Here is a 20,092-nt window from a genome sequence, read left to right on the forward strand (position 1 = left end):
TCTTCAGTATACTCCGGGTAGAACTGTTCCTTGAACTCAGCTTGGAACTCTGCCCAGGCCTCGATGACAGCGTTCCCTCGCTTAACATCGTTGCATCTTCGCCGCCACCACATGAGGGCAACCTCCGACAAGTAAACGCTAGCGATGCTTACTTTCTTGGCATCCTCCGTGATACCCATGGCTGTAAAGTATTGGTCCAACCCCAAAGAAAATTCTCGACATCCTGGGCGGTCCTTGTCCCTTTGAACTTCTCTGGCTTAAGGATGTTACCCAAGGCTTTGGGTGCAACAGTGGCTACGCTATTCCCGAACGCAGCTTTGCACACCAACAACTCAGTCTTGAGCAACTCGACCTCCCTTTTTAGCTCGGCCACCTCAGAATCAGAACCCTTACTCTTGAGTTCCTCGACTTCCTTCCTTAAAGCCACCACCATGGCTTATAAGGAATTACCTCGATCAGTTGTATTCACATCTAACTCATTGAGTGAATCCTGAACCTCCTCCCTAATAGTATCCAAGGACTCCAGCTTGTTGAGATCCAATGATCCCAGCCTTTCAAGGTCTACGGACTCCAACATGTCCAACAATCCCTTGGTTTTCGTCATGTTCGAGCCTGGTAACCTTCTCCTATATGGACGTGAGAACATCTTTCGATGGTGCTCTCTTCTTTCTTGCATTGCGGAATTCATTCCCATCGGAACCTATCGCCTCTCCATGTTGTGGTGCCATCTCGAACTAACAAAAATCAGCAAGAACAAGCTCTGATACCACTTTTCACGGAGCTAGACTACTGCTAGCAAGCTCGTGCGGCCTAATCGTTTTCAATGTCCAAAATCAGCTAAGTAACCCAAACCTCCACTAAGCAAGAAAGCTTATAACGTTGCAAAAATAATGAAAAAGGGGGAAAACAAAGAGATGGGCATACAAATGGAGAAGAGAGAGTTTAGAGTGAATGCTAACTTTTATTCCTCAATCTGAAGAGTAAATGAGGTGGAGGTGAGCCTCCTTTTATAGTTGGAGCCCCTTACAATCAACGGTTAAGATTAAATTACATCAATGGTCAGGATGAGAGCCCTATTTTATCTACAACTCTAAATTAAGGGATAATTTGTTGGAATGATCTCTAAGATAATTTTAAATAATTATCATGCATTTTCTCTTTCCAAGGTGGATGGGCCAGCTCTCCGGGGTCTTCTAGAAGGCCCAAAATGTGGCAAAGATAGTCTCTGGCAGCCTTGAACGAACTTGGCTTGGTCATGGGCTAGTGGTCTGTGACATCTTGAATTAATTCCACCTTTTTTTTCATCAATGACACTCGAATTAAAGCATGAACCACCTTAAATTGATCTTTGATCGCCCTCAATTTGAATCTAGTTACCCGGACAAAATTAAGATATGACCGTTAGATAACAAATTATTTCTAAAAATCCTCTTCTATTATTCTATTTTTAATATTAATATCTCTTATAACTTTTCTAAAAAATATTTCAAGTAAAATCTTGACATCTGCTTTATTATATAATTACAATACTTTATATTATATTTTAATAATTATCAGTATACTTTATAGATGAAACTTTGATTTAATATATTTGCTCAACTAGTTACGATGTAACATATCCATAAATTTGTGACACTAGTTGACAAACAACTTTGCAAGTATAAAACTTATCTATTTTACAAAATATCATTTTTTTCAATAATTAGATTAAAGCAACTAAACAAAATCATTTTAATATACAAACACATCAATTTCAGACATTTTTGAAACTTTTAATTAGTAACAAGACATAATCGTGCAATATTTGATATATAGTTTTTAGTTAAAAGTCTTGATCCGGGATTGATATTATTAAAGAATTAAATCTTTATCAACAAATAAATTGACTACGAATAATAAAACATCATAAGCACGATTGACATTAGTTTATTAGTTGAAAATAAATAAATAATGTCATTCACCTAAAATTTACATAATAAAAAAAATAAAATTGCTTAACAGAGAATAGTCCGTGTGTAGGTAGTGGTTGGATACACAAAAAAAATTAAAAAATCTCGGGAGAGGTGGGACCCCGCAATCCCCCAAGTGGGGACAGCCGTTGGATTGTTTATAGTTTTACTTTGATGCCGCGGGCCCCACTTCCCCCTCCTCTCAGTTTTTTTATTTCTCTTTAGGAATGGTAAAATAGTCGAATCCGATGGATCTCGATCCAACCCGATCTTATAAGGGTATTTTTCTTAAAAATTTTGGGGATTAGGATAGGACAGAACGGATTAGACCTGACAAATTTAAAACAAATCTGATTACTTAAATCGATTTACTCGAATCGATACTCAAAATAGACCCAAATATGATGACTCAAATTTGACATGAAACCAAAAAAACTAAATTATACCAAAATCGACCTAAATTTTAACGAAGTCGAAAGTACCCAAACTAAAAGTAATCCGAAATCAACCTGAAAGTAACCCGAACCGAAAGTAACCCGAACTAAAAGTAATTGAACCGAAAATATTCTAAACTGAAATTAACCCGAATTTAATTTACCCAAACTCGATCTTTTTTTACAAAAATATATTAATAATTCTATAGATATTTCATTTGACTTATATCCAACTCAACCTGAATTAACCTGAAGATCCAAAGTTGACTCAAACCGAAAATAATTGATCGGATATTGACTTGACCTGAAAATCAATCGATCAGCTCGAAATCAATCAATATGATATTGTTCTGACTCAATACCTGAACTGACCCAACTTATTATTTACTCGAATAAAACCGAAACCTGAAATGACTCGACCTGACTCGACTTATTATAGACCTTAATAAAATTGAAACCTGAAATGACCAAATTCGACCTAAATCTGGCCCAAATTAAGTTTAAACTGAAATGACCCAAACCAAATCCGATCCGAATGAGTCGTTTGCCACCTCTAGAATGGATTATATAATATATAGTTTTAAAGTGAAATCGGGTTTAAGGTGAAAAAATGACCCAACACGACCTAATATAAATTATTACTTTATCTTTATATAATATATATATATGTATATATATATATATGTATATATATATATATATATATATATATATATATATATATATATATATATATATATATATATATATATGGATTTTTATATTATTAAAATATATTCTTTAATTATTGAAAATATAAGCCCATTATAAAATGTATTATTTTAATAATTTAAAATATAATAAATAATTATAAATATATTAATTTAATTATTTTAGAATATTAATATATTTAGATCGGAACGAAATTTTAATCTAAAATTCGGGACAAGATCGAGACGAAAGAAAATCTAAAATATATGGAGACAGGATAATATCATATTTAAGAAATATATTTTTCAGTTAAGATAGGAACAATAAAAAAACCGGCCCCATATGCGCATCCCTATTTCTCGTCTTCAATGTCATCCCAAATCTCGATACGCAAACAGCTACGACACGTGTTCCACAGTCAACAGTTTTACCTTTCTTCTCTACTTGACACCTGTCCGCATGTATAACTCCTCTCCTATATCTGGTGAGTGGTGACCGAAGTTTCGTGTCTAATTTAAGGAAGATATTATTAATTAGGATAAGATTTTGCCCAATTGATTTTTTAACAAATTTAAATATATTTAAAATTAAAAAAAAATAATTATTTAACTAAATGAAATTAAAAATGTATGATCATACTCGAATAATTTGATACAATATATTATATTTCTTCTTTTATTAATTTACTCTTATCAAGAAACAGTGTTAGATAAATTATACAAATATAACTATTCTATAATTTGTGTTTAATCTAAATACGAGTAATAAAATAATTTGATATTTGAAAAGTTAATCACTAAAGGTTTATATTAAACCAAATGTTGTGGTATAACTCCTCCACTTTTATCATATAATTTAGTATTGATTAAGATTTTCATTTCTATACGATCTTTATATTTTAGGTTTGAATTTGATTATATGTAAATATTATAGATATATTTTAATTTTAATTTTAATATATAAAAATCTGCTTCAAATATATTATAATTATGAATTAAAATACGTTTTGTAATATGATTAGTTTTTGTGATAGTTATTCAAATATATATTATTTGTATTTATAGTTATTATTTTAATTTTTTAATAATATAAGATAAATATAATATAGTTTATGTTCAGATATTTATTTAATTTGTTCAGAACGCATGTATCTAAAGAAGTAGTTTCTCAAATCTAAAATGTTTAAGAAGAACAATGCTCCACTTTACTATTGAGATTACTCTATAGATTCAATTATTATTTTACTTATAACTTGGAAATAAATTAATATAATATTTATTATGTTGTTCAAACGTAAATTACACGAAAATAACGTTATATCACTATTAGTGAAGTTTAGCATATTTTGAATTTTATAATATAAAAATAAGTGTCTAAACTATATTTAAAATTAATTTTTGTTGCCTAATTTTTTTTTTTCAAAAATAAATGTCTAATATTTTTCAATTACACTTTTATGTATTTACTATTAGAAAAAGTGTCAAGTGAGATATCACGTTCATATTTTTTTTAAAATAAATGAATAATATTTTATTTTACAAAAATTTAAAAAATATATAAACCTAGCACATGTTACTTAACGGTTTTTTTTAACGATAGACACATAAAAATGTAACAAATAAAACATTAGACACCTATTTTTTAACAAAACTAATTTTTAAATATAGTTTAGGCACTAATTTTTGTATTTAGCCTATTTTAAATGTTTATCTAAGAAAAAAATGCAATTCACATAAGACAATAATCCACATGATATATATATAATTCATCAAGTGACTTTAATGATAGAAATAAATGTAGTTTTCTCTAGAAGTCGTGAGTTCAAACAGTTCCGTCTATAAGGTGTGTACGTATTGTCAATAAGTTAAAATAATTCCTAACAAATACTACTTTTTAATTATCTTAAATTATTAAAAAGAATACATATTTAATAATAAAAAATCATTTCATATTTTGAACTCATTGAACCTTCATAAACTAGCTTTGACCTATTGAATTTAAGGAGTTTGACTCTAATGTGGAGTGCAGGGAGTACAGAGAGATTTTTCTTCCTTGAACAGGATTAGAGTATCATGATGACAAAGAAAATAATAGAAGAAATAGGGTGTTTGTGGAGGGATAATTCGAAACGCTGAGGGTGCTTGGATTGGTGGGTTTGCGAGGAATATTGGAGCTTGTTCAGTGCTCGAGGCTGAGTTGTGGGGTGTGCTGGATGGGCTGTTACTGGCATGGGACTGTGGTTTGAGGGAGGTTATCGTTGAACTGGACAGTAGAGACGCTTGGCGTTTGCTTCAGCAAGGTGCAGCTATGGAGAGGGTATCCTCGTTGGTTCCGCATCTGGTGGAGTGCATGGCACGTAGCTGGCGACTGCAATTTGTTCACGTCGTCCGGGAAGGTAATCAAGCGGCCGATCACATGGCGAAGCTTGCTTGGGGTTGGCAGTATGGCTTGAAGGTTTTCGCGACTCCGCCGACTGAGGTTCTGGCTATAATGCAGGATGATTGCCAGGTGAGGCTTAGCTTTGGAGCATCTCCTTTCATTCAAAAAAAGAAATAGGGTTTGAAATGTTTGTCAACGTTATACCACCCTAAAGTCTTGATATTGAAAAAGAAAAGGAATTTTATTTGCTGCACATCATTATTACTCTGTTTCAACATTCAAAATCTTGGAAGTCGAATTCAATGAACAGCTATCCACACTTGTTCTCAATCGGATATTAAATTCTTTATAGAAAAATAAAAAAAAGTATATGTAGATAGTATTTTTTTTTATAACATTTTTAATCTAAACGCACATAAATATGGTAGACATGTCTGTTTAAATTTATACTTTATACAAAGAATAATATTCTCCTTTATTAATTGATAAAGAACAACGTCTAACAAATTTATGATATTAACTGATAATTCTTTTTATATTTAAAAAAAATGGAAATATCACTATATATATGTTAATTTCAAAGAACGTCCCTAATAGAATCTTAGTTCTCATTTAATTATATAAATATATAATATTCAAAGCTTTAAGGGATACTCTTTAATTAATCTTCTTGTTATTAATGTGGTTAGTAATTGTCGCCAAAGTTGATAGATCTTGTGATGCCTTGTGATGGCAAACTATTATTATTAAGAAAGAAGTAATTTGAATTAATTTTCAAAAATAAATTAATCATATATAATATGATTCCCTAATAATATGTAAAGTTATGCATTATAAATTGGGTAAGGGTTAATTCTTCGTTACTTTTCAAATCAAATTATAAAGTTAAAAGTTATGCATTAGAAATTAAATAATTTCTGAAAAAATTATTTTTAATCTTATTTAAGAGATTTATTATTTCATCTCATTAAACCAATCGAATACTAAATAAATTAAACTTTGGATTTATGTTTCGTCAAATGAAATAACTTTTCAAAAATAAAATAAAATGTAAAACGGTAAGGCTGAAAAGAAAAATAAGGCACGAAACGGCATTTGTTGTCCTTTGAAGCAGAGGAGAGCCGCCGCCACAACGACTACGTGTAAGTTTGCATGAAAATGTCAATAGAAAACATGCTTTTCCGTAAGGGTATTATTGTCCTTTAAATTGAATTACCAGGAAACTCCATCATAGGAAACGTCAAGCGATTTTTCATTAAAGAAAATACTATACTTTTATACAGTGTGTACAAGTAAAAGAAAAAAAAAAGGCACATATATTCTTCAAACAATAACAATAATAAATATATATTTTACATATATTTAAAAATATAAAATGTAATAAAATAAATAACTTATCATTACTTCAAATTTTTTATTATTCTTTTATTAAAAAGGTATTAAATAATCGTCCTTAAAAATAAATAATAATATTAAAGTATTTTTATCAAATCATTATTTATATATAAAATTAATAGTTAATTTAGTGCGATATGTAGGTTCTTTAAGTAAAATTTAATAATTCAAAATTTTGACGTTATGAATATAAGAAAGTAATTCAGGAGGATTGTCTCTAGGGATGATAACAAGTCTGGTCAGGTTAGTTTTTTGTCGTATTCGGATCTGATTTGAAAATTGAAACTTCTCGTCTACACCCAACTCGAACTGGATTTAGGAGGGTCTCATCCAACTTTGACTTAATTTTTAAAGTTAAAACATGTACTCGACCCGATACAATGGCGTTTTTTCTGAAAAATCACCTTTCACATTTAATATTTTCGATCGGCACCGTTCAAACTATATTTATCTAACACCCTTTGTAGAAAGACGCCCCCTTAAGCGTGTTGTATGTTAATTTGGCATCACGTGGGGTAAAGTGCCCCCTAAGACGCGCCTTATGCTGACATGGGATATACGTGTGTAAAGCACAGCCCCTGGAGCGCGCCTTAGGCCACGTAGGAGTATAGCGTGGGGCAGGGCACATTACCTTTAATTTTGACACAATTATATTAGGCGCGGACCAGGGGCCGCGTCTTAGCTTTATCTGATATAATTATGTAAGGCGCAGTGCATGTACCGTGTATTGTAGGTTTTTCTGGCTATAAATATCATTTCCCCCGGTAACTCCTCACATCTCCTCTCAACAGAAAAAAATTAATACAACAATCTGACAATCTTCTCATATTTGATTCAGAAGTTCATGCGATTTTTCGTTATAAGGTAATTTTGTGATAATTTTTTATTATACTTATTGTTTATTATGATTATTTGAAAAAATATTAAACTAATTGTTGTAGGGGGCACGCCTTACCCCACGTGGCACCAAATCAACATAAAGCGTTCTGCATAGGGCGCGCCTTTCTGCAAAGGGTGTTAGATCGGGAAATATAGTCTTAACAGTGCCTGATCGGGAATATTACTTGGAAAAGGTGATTTTTTTGGAAAAAACGCCCGATACAACACGACTTAAATATATAAATATATATTCATTTTTATTATACAAAAAAGAACTTAATTGAAAAATAAAATAGAAATGAGTATCATTGTAATTGTCTCTAAATATATACAAGATAATCATAATATTATGTAAGGTCAGATCTAATTCTTCAATCTATCTATTAATCTAACTCGATCCATTCAGACCTAAAAAACTTGACCCAACTCAAATTGAATATGAATTTTAAATATAAAAATCAAACTGATCGGGTCAAGTCGAATAGGAACTCATCAAATTAAAATAAAATTATCATCAATAATCATCTCAATAATAAATCTTTACAAAATTCAATTTAAATTAATCGGTCAACAAATAAAATATAAATGACCCTATACAGAATATCTATACCCAAAAAAATCTTTTAAGTTATTTGTATCGCAAGTCAAATTAACATAATTTCAATTTATAAAATATTAAAATATTTTTTTTTCAAATGATAATAAGTATCCTTATATAATATCATTACATTCTCACACAGTTGTATAATTTTAAACTAAAATTTAACTGATATTTAATTATTTTATAAATTCTTTACTGATCCATCGACATTTAATTGTTAAATAAATGTTTTATTATCTAGGTTATTATAAAATCTAATATATATTTAAAAACTTATTCCTCCTCTTTCTTTTTTTCCTTTTTGCAACTTACGTTAATTTTATTGATCGATCTAATATTTTCTTTTATAATTTTGTTTAACCGACGATGACACTGATTTTGATGTTGGTTGTTGTCTATTGTCTTTTTTTATTTGTTTTCTTTTTAATTTTTTAATAAGAATATTGATGTCTTTGTGACATGTTCTCTTCCTTTTAGTAGCACATTTTTCTCTGCCTTTGTGACATATTTTTCTCTGCCTTTGTGACACATTTTTCTTTGTCTTTTAGTAGCTTACGACCTTTTTGCCGTTGCTTTCGTCTTTCTTTTTTCTTAGGATTAGATTTGCAATCGCAACGACTGATCAAGATGACACTTATTTGTTATCATGCTGATCTTTCTTGCTTTGGACCATCTGATTGATTTGAATACGCGTTTTACATTGGTTGATAGTTTTCTCACGTCGCTTGATTCTGATTTACGATTTTTCGGTAGTCTTTAATAGTTTCATACCCTTTTTAATATTTTCTCTTATTTTTTGGTCTTTGTATAATTTAAGTGACTAATTTTTGTTTCAATAGTTATAATAAAATGTCCTAATTATAATTTAGATTATGCTTATAAATATTTATTATAATTTTAAATATTTTTTTAATTTTAATAAAACTAACCGATTTCTATATATATATATATATATATTAAAACTGGTCTTCTCTGATTTCGAAGAGGATATCTTAAAACCGCTTTATCTGAAAAGTCGGGCTTGTAAAAAGAAATAACATATTAAAAAAAATCGATGAGAGAGAAAAAGGGGTTGTTCCATTGTGTATATGCATTCATTAGTATTTTTCTTCTCTGACTCTCTCATTTCTATGATAAGAAAAAGATTCTTCAGTATTTTTCAAATTATAACCGACTCTCTTTCTTTCTCACTTGATGACTATTGAGCTGATGGTGGAGAAAAAATGATTTGCAAAGGAATAAAAGGAAGGTGGTTTTGCCATTAATGGTGGATTCAAACGAGTTTTCGTCAAGTAGAACAAAAAGGGCAAGAGGAAGAAGAAGCTTAGCTTGCTTTGGTTGGCGTTGTTGTTATTTTCATGGCTACCGGTAGAGGCAACATGAACCACTCCATCCAACTACAACAAAACCATCACAACCACCATCATCAAAATCAACAGCAGCAAATACAAGAGCATAATCAACATCATCATCAAAATCAGATTCCTTATGAAATGATGCAATCATCTTCTGTTCCAGGAAACTTCATGTAACGTTTCTTCCTTTTTCTTTTTTCTTTTGACAGTATCTAATTAAGTATGGAAAGCAAAACCCAGAATTCTTCATCTTCACCTCTAGCTACTCTCTTTTCTGGAAATAAGCAGAAGCAAAGATACAGGAGCTTATGATCTGGGTGAATTAGATCAAGCCCTTTTTCTCTACCTTGATGGACAAGAACCCTCCATTATTCAAGACCAAAGGCGTGAGTGTTCTCTCTATCTATCAAATTGTCTTTCTTTTTTTTTTCTAAAAAAAAACTGTTTACTTCAAAGACCATGAGGAATTTTCTTCCTCTTTCTTCTCTTTTTCGTTTTATGCATCTTCTGTTATGAAGATTTTTATTCAGACTGGTTCTGCTTTTTGATCACAGAAAAAACATGTTCATGTTTTCAACAGATTCAATCTGCCAGAACTTTCTTTTTGACCAGATCCTAGTAGAAACAAATCTCTGAAACAAACCAAAAAGCTAGCTAATTTTTATTTTCTTTTTTTATTAGTTATGTTTTTAGTATAGCTCTGGACCATGACTTGTAACGGACACCTCCATGATCATGAATTCCTTGAGAAAATTCCTTTACATGTACTGACAAGTGTACGTTTAGGGGTATGGGTGTTCTTTGCCCTTTTCCTCTCCTTGTTCCCCTTCTGTTTTGATGGAACAAAGCTACAAATGGATGCATGATGATCCCAATGTTTTCTTTCTTACATCTCTTGTCCTTGTCTCCCTTTCCTTTCTTTTGGGTCTTTCCTTAATGTTTGTGAGATTATATTAAATGCAGAAAACTGTGTGATGAGGCCGCCGACGCTGAACATTTTCCCTTCACAGCCGATGCACGTTGAGCCACCACCATCATCATCAACAAAAGTAAAACCCCTGGTAATATTTATAATTGATCTGGTGAGTTGAATTCTATATTAAATACTAATTTTCAAAGTGGGTTTGTTTTTGTATTTGGTAGACAAGTACAGGATTAGCTTCTCCATCAACTACTGGTTCAAAGAGACCATCAGAGCCGTCCGTGGAGTTGGCCAACCCCAAAACTGATGCTTCTGCTTCTGCTCCGAATCAGTCAGCTAAAGCTGTCAAGGTATGGTTGGCTCTGAATAAAAACTCACACAGATACATGAAATATATAGAAATCCCATGGTTTTGAATTTCTTTTTGTCGAAATTTAGCAGCGTGAGGCGAATCGAAAAGGGCCAACTTCAAGTTCAGAGCAGGAAGGACCTAAAACACCAGACCCTAAGGTGAAATTCTTCGACACTTTGTTCTTTCTTTCGGATCAATATGTGATATTTGGGAGTCATTTTGGAACAGACATTGAGAAGACTTGCTCAGAATAGAGAGGCAGCAAGGAAAAGCAGGCTGAGAAAAAAGGCTTATGTTCAGCAATTAGAATCAAGTAGGATTAGGCTTACACAACTGGAACAAGAGCTTCATAGAGCCAGAACTCAGGTGACCATTCCCCTTAATCTCCTTTCTTATGAACCCCCCCCCCCATGATTCTATGATTCTATACGTGTATATGAATGAAATCTTGTGTTTTTACTGTTTAGGGCATGTTTTTTGGGGGTGGTAATATCTTAGCAGGAGAGCAAGGCCTTCCTGTTGGTATTAACAACATAAGCTCAGGTCATCTCTCTCTTTCTCAACTCTCTCAAATACATATATGAGTATGTGATTCAGTTTGTGTATAATAAAGTGGAGTTTTGTTTGATGTTGCAGACGCTTCAGTGTTTGACATGGAGTACGCACGATGGGTAGAAGAGCACCACCGACTGATGTGCGAGCTTCAAGCGGCGGTTCAGGAGCACTTACCGGAGAACGAGCTGCGGATGTTCGTGGACAACTGTTTAGCACATTTCGACGAGATGATGAACCTAAAAGGGATGGTGGCGAAAACCGATGCGTTCCACCTTGTGTCCGGCATGTGGAAGTCTCCAGCCGAACGCTGCTTCATGTGGATTGGTGGATGTCGACCTTCTGACCTCATCAAGGTACTCTTTACCCTATCCTTGCTAAACCAAATTATACAAGTTACAAGTTAAAAAAAGGCTTAAAAGCTAATTATATTTAATAATTAAAGATCAGATTCCTTCTCCCCTACAATTTTATTCTCGTTGTCATCAATATAATATACTAATTTGCAAAAATTCAAGAAATATTGATGAGTTGCATTTTGATTTTCATCGCTTAAGTTCGTGTTCCATCACTTAACTTTTTTTTCCATAAAAAAAAAGTTGTTGGTATAATTAAGGATAGTAAAAGATGTATTATATACCAAAAAAAATTGTATTAATATTTGTTATATACCCTACAGTGTATCACTTTATTAATGAGACAAACATTCTAAATAAAATTGTTTATCTGTTAAAAAAATAAAATTATTTATATTTATGTTTATGTTTAAAATATTTAAAACAAATGTATCCTATCGAAAAGTTTTATTTATCTCTTATTTTGGAATAAATTAATGAAAAAAATGCAAATAAGACACCGTATGTGACGGTGGAATACATATGGTATGGAACTTTTTCCCCCAAATAAAACAAATATCAATCCTTTTTTTAAGAAGCTATCAGAATTTTAATTTAGATTTTCTGGATAATATTGAAGTTAGATTGTTTAAATATAATGATAGTATGAGTTAATGGAGTGTTAAAAGCTGTCAGTTACATGTTTAAGCATCAAATATTAAAGATAATGTTCAAATGTATATGGAGGCAAGGTAAGAGGCAAATAGTACGTTTTAGCTACATGAGTGCAACTTGTTGGGTGGCACAGGCAATGACAAAGGAAAGTATATATCTTATGCACACATATGTGGGTAATCAAAAGATATATAAAAAGGGTAAAAAATTGAATGACGAAAGGTGAAGAGAAGGTCTTTCTCAAAAAAGGATTAGGGCAGTTGTTCTTTTGATAAAGCTATATGTCTGTTAACTACAATTTGTGGCAATCGAAAAGAGAGAGAACTGCACGCTTCTCCACTCTTCTTTCTTTGTCTTCTCCTTCACGGAAACCATGCATGCATCTTCTTGTTTCTTGCTCATAAAGAAAGCAACATAATGCTAAAGGTGTTGGTGCCTTTGTTTTTCAGGTCATAGTGAACCAGATTGAGCCATTGACGGAGCAGCAGATAATGGGCATATGTGGGTTGCAGCAATCCACACAGGAAGCCGAGGAGGCTCTATCACAAGGCTTGGACGCTTTGAATCACTCTCTTTCTGATATTATAACATCTGATTCACTCAGCTGCCCTCCTAATATGACTAACTACATGGGCCAAATGGCCATCGCCATCAACAAGCTTTCCACCCTCGAAGGTTTCGTTAGACAGGTACCCCAACTTCATCATGATTACTAATTATACCACCCAAGCTTAAGAATATTTGCATTTTCAGTACTGTAGTGTCACATGCTAAGGGGTTCTCCCTTAAATAATGCACATATATCATCATGTCCTTATGTTTGTGATGTCATGGTCATAACCGTTGGACTTAAAAAGATCGTCTCTTCCAACTAGGTTTTCTTCACCATTATTGATTTAACTTATTGTTAGTGGGAGATATTATTGATGGGAATAATATCATCTCGTCGGTCATTGTCAATTCATTTCTTTTTATTTGGGTGGAGAGTTGAGATCGGTGAGATAATAGTCGTTGATCGATGTTTTTCGATGAAAGAGATGAATGAATTAGGAAGATGAAAGTGGTCATGATCCCCTTCTCAATTGTGGTGGAGGGGTATCTATAGTGACCTTACCTGGAATCCTATAGTTATTTGTATGCTAATAGGTTAGATAGATCTGATTGTCAGATCTTAGATTTCGTTTTAGTAAATCATGTGGGTCGATTAAAAGTATTATCTATGCATTATAAACGTCCAAGGAGTATGGGGTTCCGGTTGAATTCGTAGCTGGAGATACTATTTATGGAGGGTATCTCCTAAGATATAACACTTGCCCTAATAAAGTTAAGAAAAACTTGCTGATTGTGGGAATTAGATGTTATAACTAGATAAAGCTTATTCATGTTTCATTTTTTTTAATTTGCATCTTTCGTCTTCTATTTTGTGTTGATATAAAACACTTTTGCTTTCCTTTACTATACAATAATTTCAATATTTTGGTTTGAATAGGCAGATAATCTGAGGCACCAAACAATCCATCGGCTGCATCAGATACTGACGACCCGTCAAGCTGCAAGGTGTTTGCTGGCCATTGCTGAGTACTTTCATCGCCTAAGAGCTCTCAGCTCTCTCTGGTTGGCTCGACCTCGCCAGGAACAATAGAAGAAACCCTAGCATTATTTTCGTCTTCCTTTGATATTTTCCCTAAGATTTCTACATATAGATGAATAGATTGACTATGAATAGATTGCAGTTTTATAATTATAGTACAAGTTTCTCTCGTTTTACATATTTTTCTTCCTTCGGACAAAGAAATTATTAAAAAGGAAAGAGATGCAATGATTTCGCAGCTATTTCTAACTGATTACAAACAGAAGTATATTAAGTGGTTAAGTTGTATTGGATATTATATTAGTACGTACTTCATGATATGAATTTGTCAAGAAAAAGGGATTCCCAGTGTTGTAATATATATGTCACTTGTTTGGTCATAGCATAGAATATGAGAAGATGTTCGAGATGTTAAGATTTAGGTCAAATTTTATTTTAAGCTTTTGTATTAGCAGTAAGTGTTGGAAAAAATTGACAATTTTGGAGCTTTGAATGAGAAATTGATCCGAATGTTGTTGAGGAAAATATGAAATCAATTGTTGATTCGTATATGTATCGATGTACATGATATGGGTAACGTGGATATCTAAATCGGCCGTACGCTTGCAGATATTTTAACCCAAATGTAAAATATTTTCCTCAAATAAAGTATGTATTTTCAAAATTTTATTTTGGAATTAAAATGATAAATATTAAAAGATTTATTTAATTCAAACAATAATTTTGGAAATTACTTGTTATGGTTATTGATTCTCTTTTATTAAATGCTTCGTTAGTAATTTTTTTTAATAATTTATTATGTAAAACCTCTATAAATACCATGTAAACTTGTTATTCAAAAATAATTCAAAAGAATTATTTTCTTCTTCTCTATTTTTTTGATAGATGAAGGCAAGAGAATAGTTCGTGATCTATGCAGAAGTGCAACTATAATTGATCATCTAGTTGTTAATAGGAGACAGACGACCAATGATCTCAAACACCATAGAAGTGACAAAAAAACTGTTTTAAGGAAACTGTGTAGATGCAGACCTCAACTTGTATCCAATATGTTAATATGTCAAAAATTGGGTTTTTATTTTTAATTGTTCTTTCTGATTATTTAATAAAAGTATTCTTATTTTATTTTATTGTCTTAGATTGTTATACTTCTAAAAATCTTAAGATAAACTCTATCTTCTACCTTTATGGAAAGAAATTCAAGACGTTTTAGAAATCTTTGAGAAATCTTTGAGAAATCGTGAAAATCAAATTAATTCGTTTTCAGGATTTATCCTGTCGTTTTAACGAGTTTGCTCAAAGTGAACAAATTTATTTAAATAGAAATTATCATTAAAGTAACGTTGGTTACTGATTTTTCAGAATGTTGATTTTTTAATAAAGAATCAATGTGATTCTTTGCTTAGAAAGAAAAAAATTTCCATACGTGGTTGTTGCTGTGGGGCAGTTAAAGAATTAATATGATTTTTTTTATATTATGGTATATTTGGTAATATCATTATGGTATGATTTCACCCAAAAAAGTTTATCATGATATTGTTCATGAAATTAAGGGTATGATATTATTACCTTATAATTATTTTTAGCCTTTTAATATATAATATTAAATATGAATGAATAAAGAATATCATTGGTATTTATAATTATTATTAAATGTTATAATAATTATTGATTGTGTTTTGGAACTACTATGGATTTTATTATCACACTAATAATTTATTTTGAGAAATTTTGTAGATATAAATGAATTCAAAGTTTAATCCAAGGCTTTTAATTATTAGGTTGTCAAAAATAAAATCAAGTGATTAGTTCCTTTTGGTTATGTAACCCCTTTAACCCGACCTGGACATTACGACTGAATCTCAGAGATATCACTAATTCAGATTAACAAAATCATGAAATTTTAGTTATAACATGCATCACCAAGAAATTGGTATAAATCGTAAACAAAAATAGGAGTTCATAATACATACTATAATATGAGTTTAAAGTCTAAAACATGTGAAAACATAATATCCCATATTCCCATATAAATATATTTAAAGTAACAGAAAATAAATAATGTAAAATCTAAAAATGTCCATACGGGGTCTGAAAGAAAACATGCTACTAACCGATCCTCCACGTAACGGTCATAGTTTTAAAGGTTAAAAGAATCTAAAAGAAAAAAATTGAAAATTGAGCCACTAAGCACAGTGTGTCATATACAATAATATATGTATATTAATAACAAGTATTAAATACTTCAAACATGATATGATGAGTAAATCTAACACAAACAATAATAAATTAACAATTCACTACATGAATATTACAACATAAATTTCATACAACGCTATCTTTTGCTGAGGAAAAATAGGATGTGGACGTTACCCTTTGAAGAGGTACCCTAATTAGAATACAAAAATCATGATATGGATATAGCCATTCGAAGAGGATCCTAAACAGAAACAAGGCGAATATATGATCTCATATAGAAACAGGACAAGGATAAAATCCCATGAAGAAACATGACGGGAATAAAATCTCATGTAGAAACACGATGAGGATATTGTCTTCCGTAGAGGGTCTCATACAAATGATAGAAATGCATCAATAAATTAATTAATAGTGATACAACATTTCTAAAAATTCAGACATATTATGGATAAATATAATCAGATTACGAACATGAATACAAATAACAACATACAAATAATAGCACAAAATATTAAATGTATCGAATAGGTCAAGGGAACACACCTATAGTAGTTAATCAGTTCCAGCTAATCCCTACGTTTCCCACGATCAGTAGTACTAGGTCCTGCGGATTGGGAACTTGATCATAACACACTACTATATAAGTACGAAAATCATTTATCTAACCAGAAACAAAGTATTAAGATACTAAATAACACTTAAGCGTATCTCGAGATGAACTTGCAAAATCAAACTAAGTTGAATAGGGCTTTAAGAGAGTCCAAAGTCAACGGTCTTTCGAGTCAAAATTTGACAAAAAGAACTACATAAACGAACTCAGGATGTCAAAAAACATAAATGTAGGGGACTATAGAAAAAAGTCAATGGTTAACAATCAAAGTAAACATTTAACGGTCAATGTCAACGATTCGGTTCAATTAATAGTACTTTTTGTTTTTGGTTCAATCAACGGTTCTATTTAGTCAATGGTTCGATCAACAGTCTGATTTGATTAAATTAATAATCTGGTTCGGTCAGTGGACTAATTTGATAAATGGTTCGGTCAACTGGTTTGATTGATTCAAGATTGGATCGATTCAGGTTTGGAGACAGACTAACACACGAATGGCGACACGTAGGAGTATATGGGGCATTCTACGGCGGCTGAAAAGTTACCAAAAAATTTTAAATATATTTTAAAGCATGATGAGTTACTTACAAGGGATGATTTATGGAAAAGAACATCAAATGTGATATTTTTAATCAAACTCGAAACTTTTCTTCCTCTAAAAAATGCTAACGTCGAGTATGATGGAAAGATCGAAACCATTGAACGAATAAAAATGACACAAAGAATAATAGGGTTCTAGCGATATACTATATGGATAACTAAAAGACGACTAAAATTGAACCAATCAAGATCGACAATGAAGTTTTTTGGAGAAAACTAAAACGACGCTGAGGGAAGTTTGCACGAACTAGAGAAAATAAAGAAGCTAAAAGGGGATTTAGTTTTCAAGTTAATATAAAATTTTGGGTAAATTATACAATAAGACCTCACTTTTTGGATCCTCTCGCAAAAACATTGAATTTAAAAAAAATTCAATTTATCCCAGAATATGGGATACGACAACTCTCCCCCTAAGAAACTTTTAGCCTTGAAAATTTACTTGATGACAACAGATGGTAGAATTCCACTTCCATATACTGTTTCGTCTTCCAAGTGGCCTCTCCATAGAACCTTGACAATCAGTATAGGACAACTTCTCATAACTCGAACCTTATATGCAAGAATCAAAATAGACTCCTCAACATAACTAAGATCAGGTCTTAACTTTATTCTCAATAGAAATAACATGATACAGACCAGAATGTAGCGTCTCAACATAGAGACGTGAAAGATATCATGAATATGATTAAGCTCAAGTGGTAACTCAAGCTAATACGCAACTGGTCCAACACGACACATAATCTGACAAGGTACAATAAGCCTCGAACTCAACTTGCCTTTACTACCAAACTTGAGATCCTTCTTCCATGGTGATACTTTTAGAAAGACTCGGTCACCTACACTGAATTCAATACCACTTCTCTTCAAATCAACATAAGACTTTTGCCTATCGAAATCAACCTTAAGCATGTCTCAAATCAACCTAATTATGCCCCTATAGTCCTAAATAAGATCGGGTCCTACAACCCTCCTATTTGATAACTCATTTTAACATAAGGAAGTATGAAACCTATGACCATACAAGGCCTTGTACGATATCATATGAATATTGATATGATAGGTGTTGTTATAGGTAAACTCAACCAATGTTAAGTGATCCTCCCAACTGCCTCAAAAATTTATTATGCACGTGCTCAACATATCCTCTATAATATGAATAACCCGCTCAAACTGAACATCAGATTGGGAGTGATAAGTTGTACTAAAATTTAATCAGGTACCTAGAGCCTCATAATGAGCCTTTTAGAAATGTGACGCAAACTAGGATCTTGATAAAAATAATAGACAAATAAACCTCATGTAGACGAACAATCTTATAAATATACAATCGAGCCAATCTGTCCAAAGTATAATTAGTCTGAACTGGAATGAAGAGAGCATACTTAGTGTGATGATCAACAATAACTCATACCAAATCCTTCTTAAATTGCGTCAAAGGTAATCTACTGACAAAATCCATAGTTACTCGCTCCCATTTCCACTCAGAAATCTGAATGAGTTAAAGTAAACTAGACAAAAATTGATGGTTAACGTTTACTTGTTGATAGGTCATACACTTTGCCACATAATTAGTGACATTTTTTAAACCATACTAGTAGTACCATTCTCTGAGATTTCGATACATCTTAACACCACCATGATACATAGAATAAGGACAATCATGATATTTTCATAAAATAATACTCCATAACTCAGGAACATTCGGAACATACTAACATCCTCGGGAGTAAAATATATTATCCTTATTGAAAGTGTACTCAAAATCAGAAATTTTCTCTCCTTGCTTTGCAAACAGAAAAAAAGGATGCAATGAGAGGTTGCTTCGACTTAATCTTAGTTGCCGAGGTTGGTGATCGTATGTAAATATATAGTGTTGTGGCACGTAAAATTTGTGCAAGTATACACAATCGATGCAAGTAATACAATAGTGAACGAGTATCGTCTCCATAAGAATTGGAGGTATTTTAAAAGCCATCTATAGCAAATAAAAATTGTCACGAATTAAAACTAAAATTAACTAATCTAAGTATAATGGTATAAACAAATGAAAGTACAACTGTGGTAGATGGTATGTATAAATGGTAATGATAATTTGTGGCAAGAATTAAGTGAAGTGGAATGAAATTGTTGTGGTAAAAATTGTTGAAAATATAAAAGTGTGATGAGACAAGAATTTAAGTAAAATACAAAAGTATGCTATAGCAGGAAAATAATATGAACTTTGGAAAATGAGATACGATTGATCTGGCAATAATATTCTATGCTAAGGATGATCTCTGTTTCTATGAGTATGCTACCCAACAAGATTTGCAAAAAATGCTCATACACCCTCTCAAGAAAGGAACCTGATAAAACTAATGCTATGAAAATAACTCTTAGCGTAAACTGCAACACTAGCCTATCGATTAAGTCCTATCCCTTTTAGTTAGAATGAAACACTCTCCTTATCTTTAAGGTGGGTTAGATACTCCCTATCCCGATTTGGCTCCCTTCTTTACGTAAATCTAACTTAGCTCTATCGATACTAGGTATCTATATTAATAAAATGGCAATTTCTATAAAGCTCTTACAAGA

At 31.8% G+C, this 20,092-nt stretch overlaps 1 protein-coding gene across 2 annotated transcripts; it reads left to right on the plus strand.

Annotated features, from left to right (window-relative positions):
• The first annotated feature begins 9,563 nt into the window (after positions 1-9,563).
• On the plus strand, positions 9,564-14,223 carry LOC120126072 (bZIP transcription factor TGA10-like). Of its 2 annotated transcripts, none has more exons than XM_039144373.1 (10): positions 9,564-9,855; positions 9,971-10,068; positions 10,646-10,731; positions 10,826-10,954; positions 11,046-11,114; positions 11,185-11,322; positions 11,424-11,499; positions 11,593-11,864; positions 12,968-13,207; positions 14,008-14,223. In XM_039144373.1, exons 1-10 carry the CDS (start codon positions 9,686-9,688, stop codon positions 14,158-14,160), a joined length of 1,431 nt encoding a protein of 476 aa, XP_039000304.1. In that variant the 5' UTR covers positions 9,564-9,685; the 3' UTR covers positions 14,161-14,223. The 2 variants fall into 2 exon arrangements, with proteins under 2 accessions (XP_039000304.1, XP_039000303.1); XM_039144372.1 differs by having other exon boundaries at positions 9,572-9,855; positions 11,043-11,114; positions 14,008-14,222.
• Positions 14,224-20,092: the final 5,869 nt, after the last annotated feature.

Source organism: Hibiscus syriacus, unplaced genomic scaffold (genome assembly GCF_006381635.1).
Source record: "Hibiscus syriacus cultivar Baekdansim isolate YM2019G1 unplaced genomic scaffold, ASM638163v2 tig00110450_pilon, whole genome shotgun sequence".
Taxonomy (NCBI): domain Eukaryota; kingdom Viridiplantae; phylum Streptophyta; class Magnoliopsida; order Malvales; family Malvaceae; genus Hibiscus; species Hibiscus syriacus.

Excerpts from the sequence above, each read along its gene's own strand:
- LOC120126072 (XM_039144372.1), top strand. The coding sequence starts at position 9,686 with ATGGCTACCGGTAGAGGCAACATGAACCACTCCATCCAACTACAACAA. Across the intron at positions 10,732-10,825 it reads CACCATCATCATCAACAAAA|ACAAGTACAGGATTAGCTTC; the intron begins GTAAAACCCCTG and ends TGTATTTGGTAG. Across the intron at positions 11,500-11,592 it reads TATTAACAACATAAGCTCAG|ACGCTTCAGTGTTTGACATG; the intron begins GTCATCTCTCTC and ends TTGATGTTGCAG.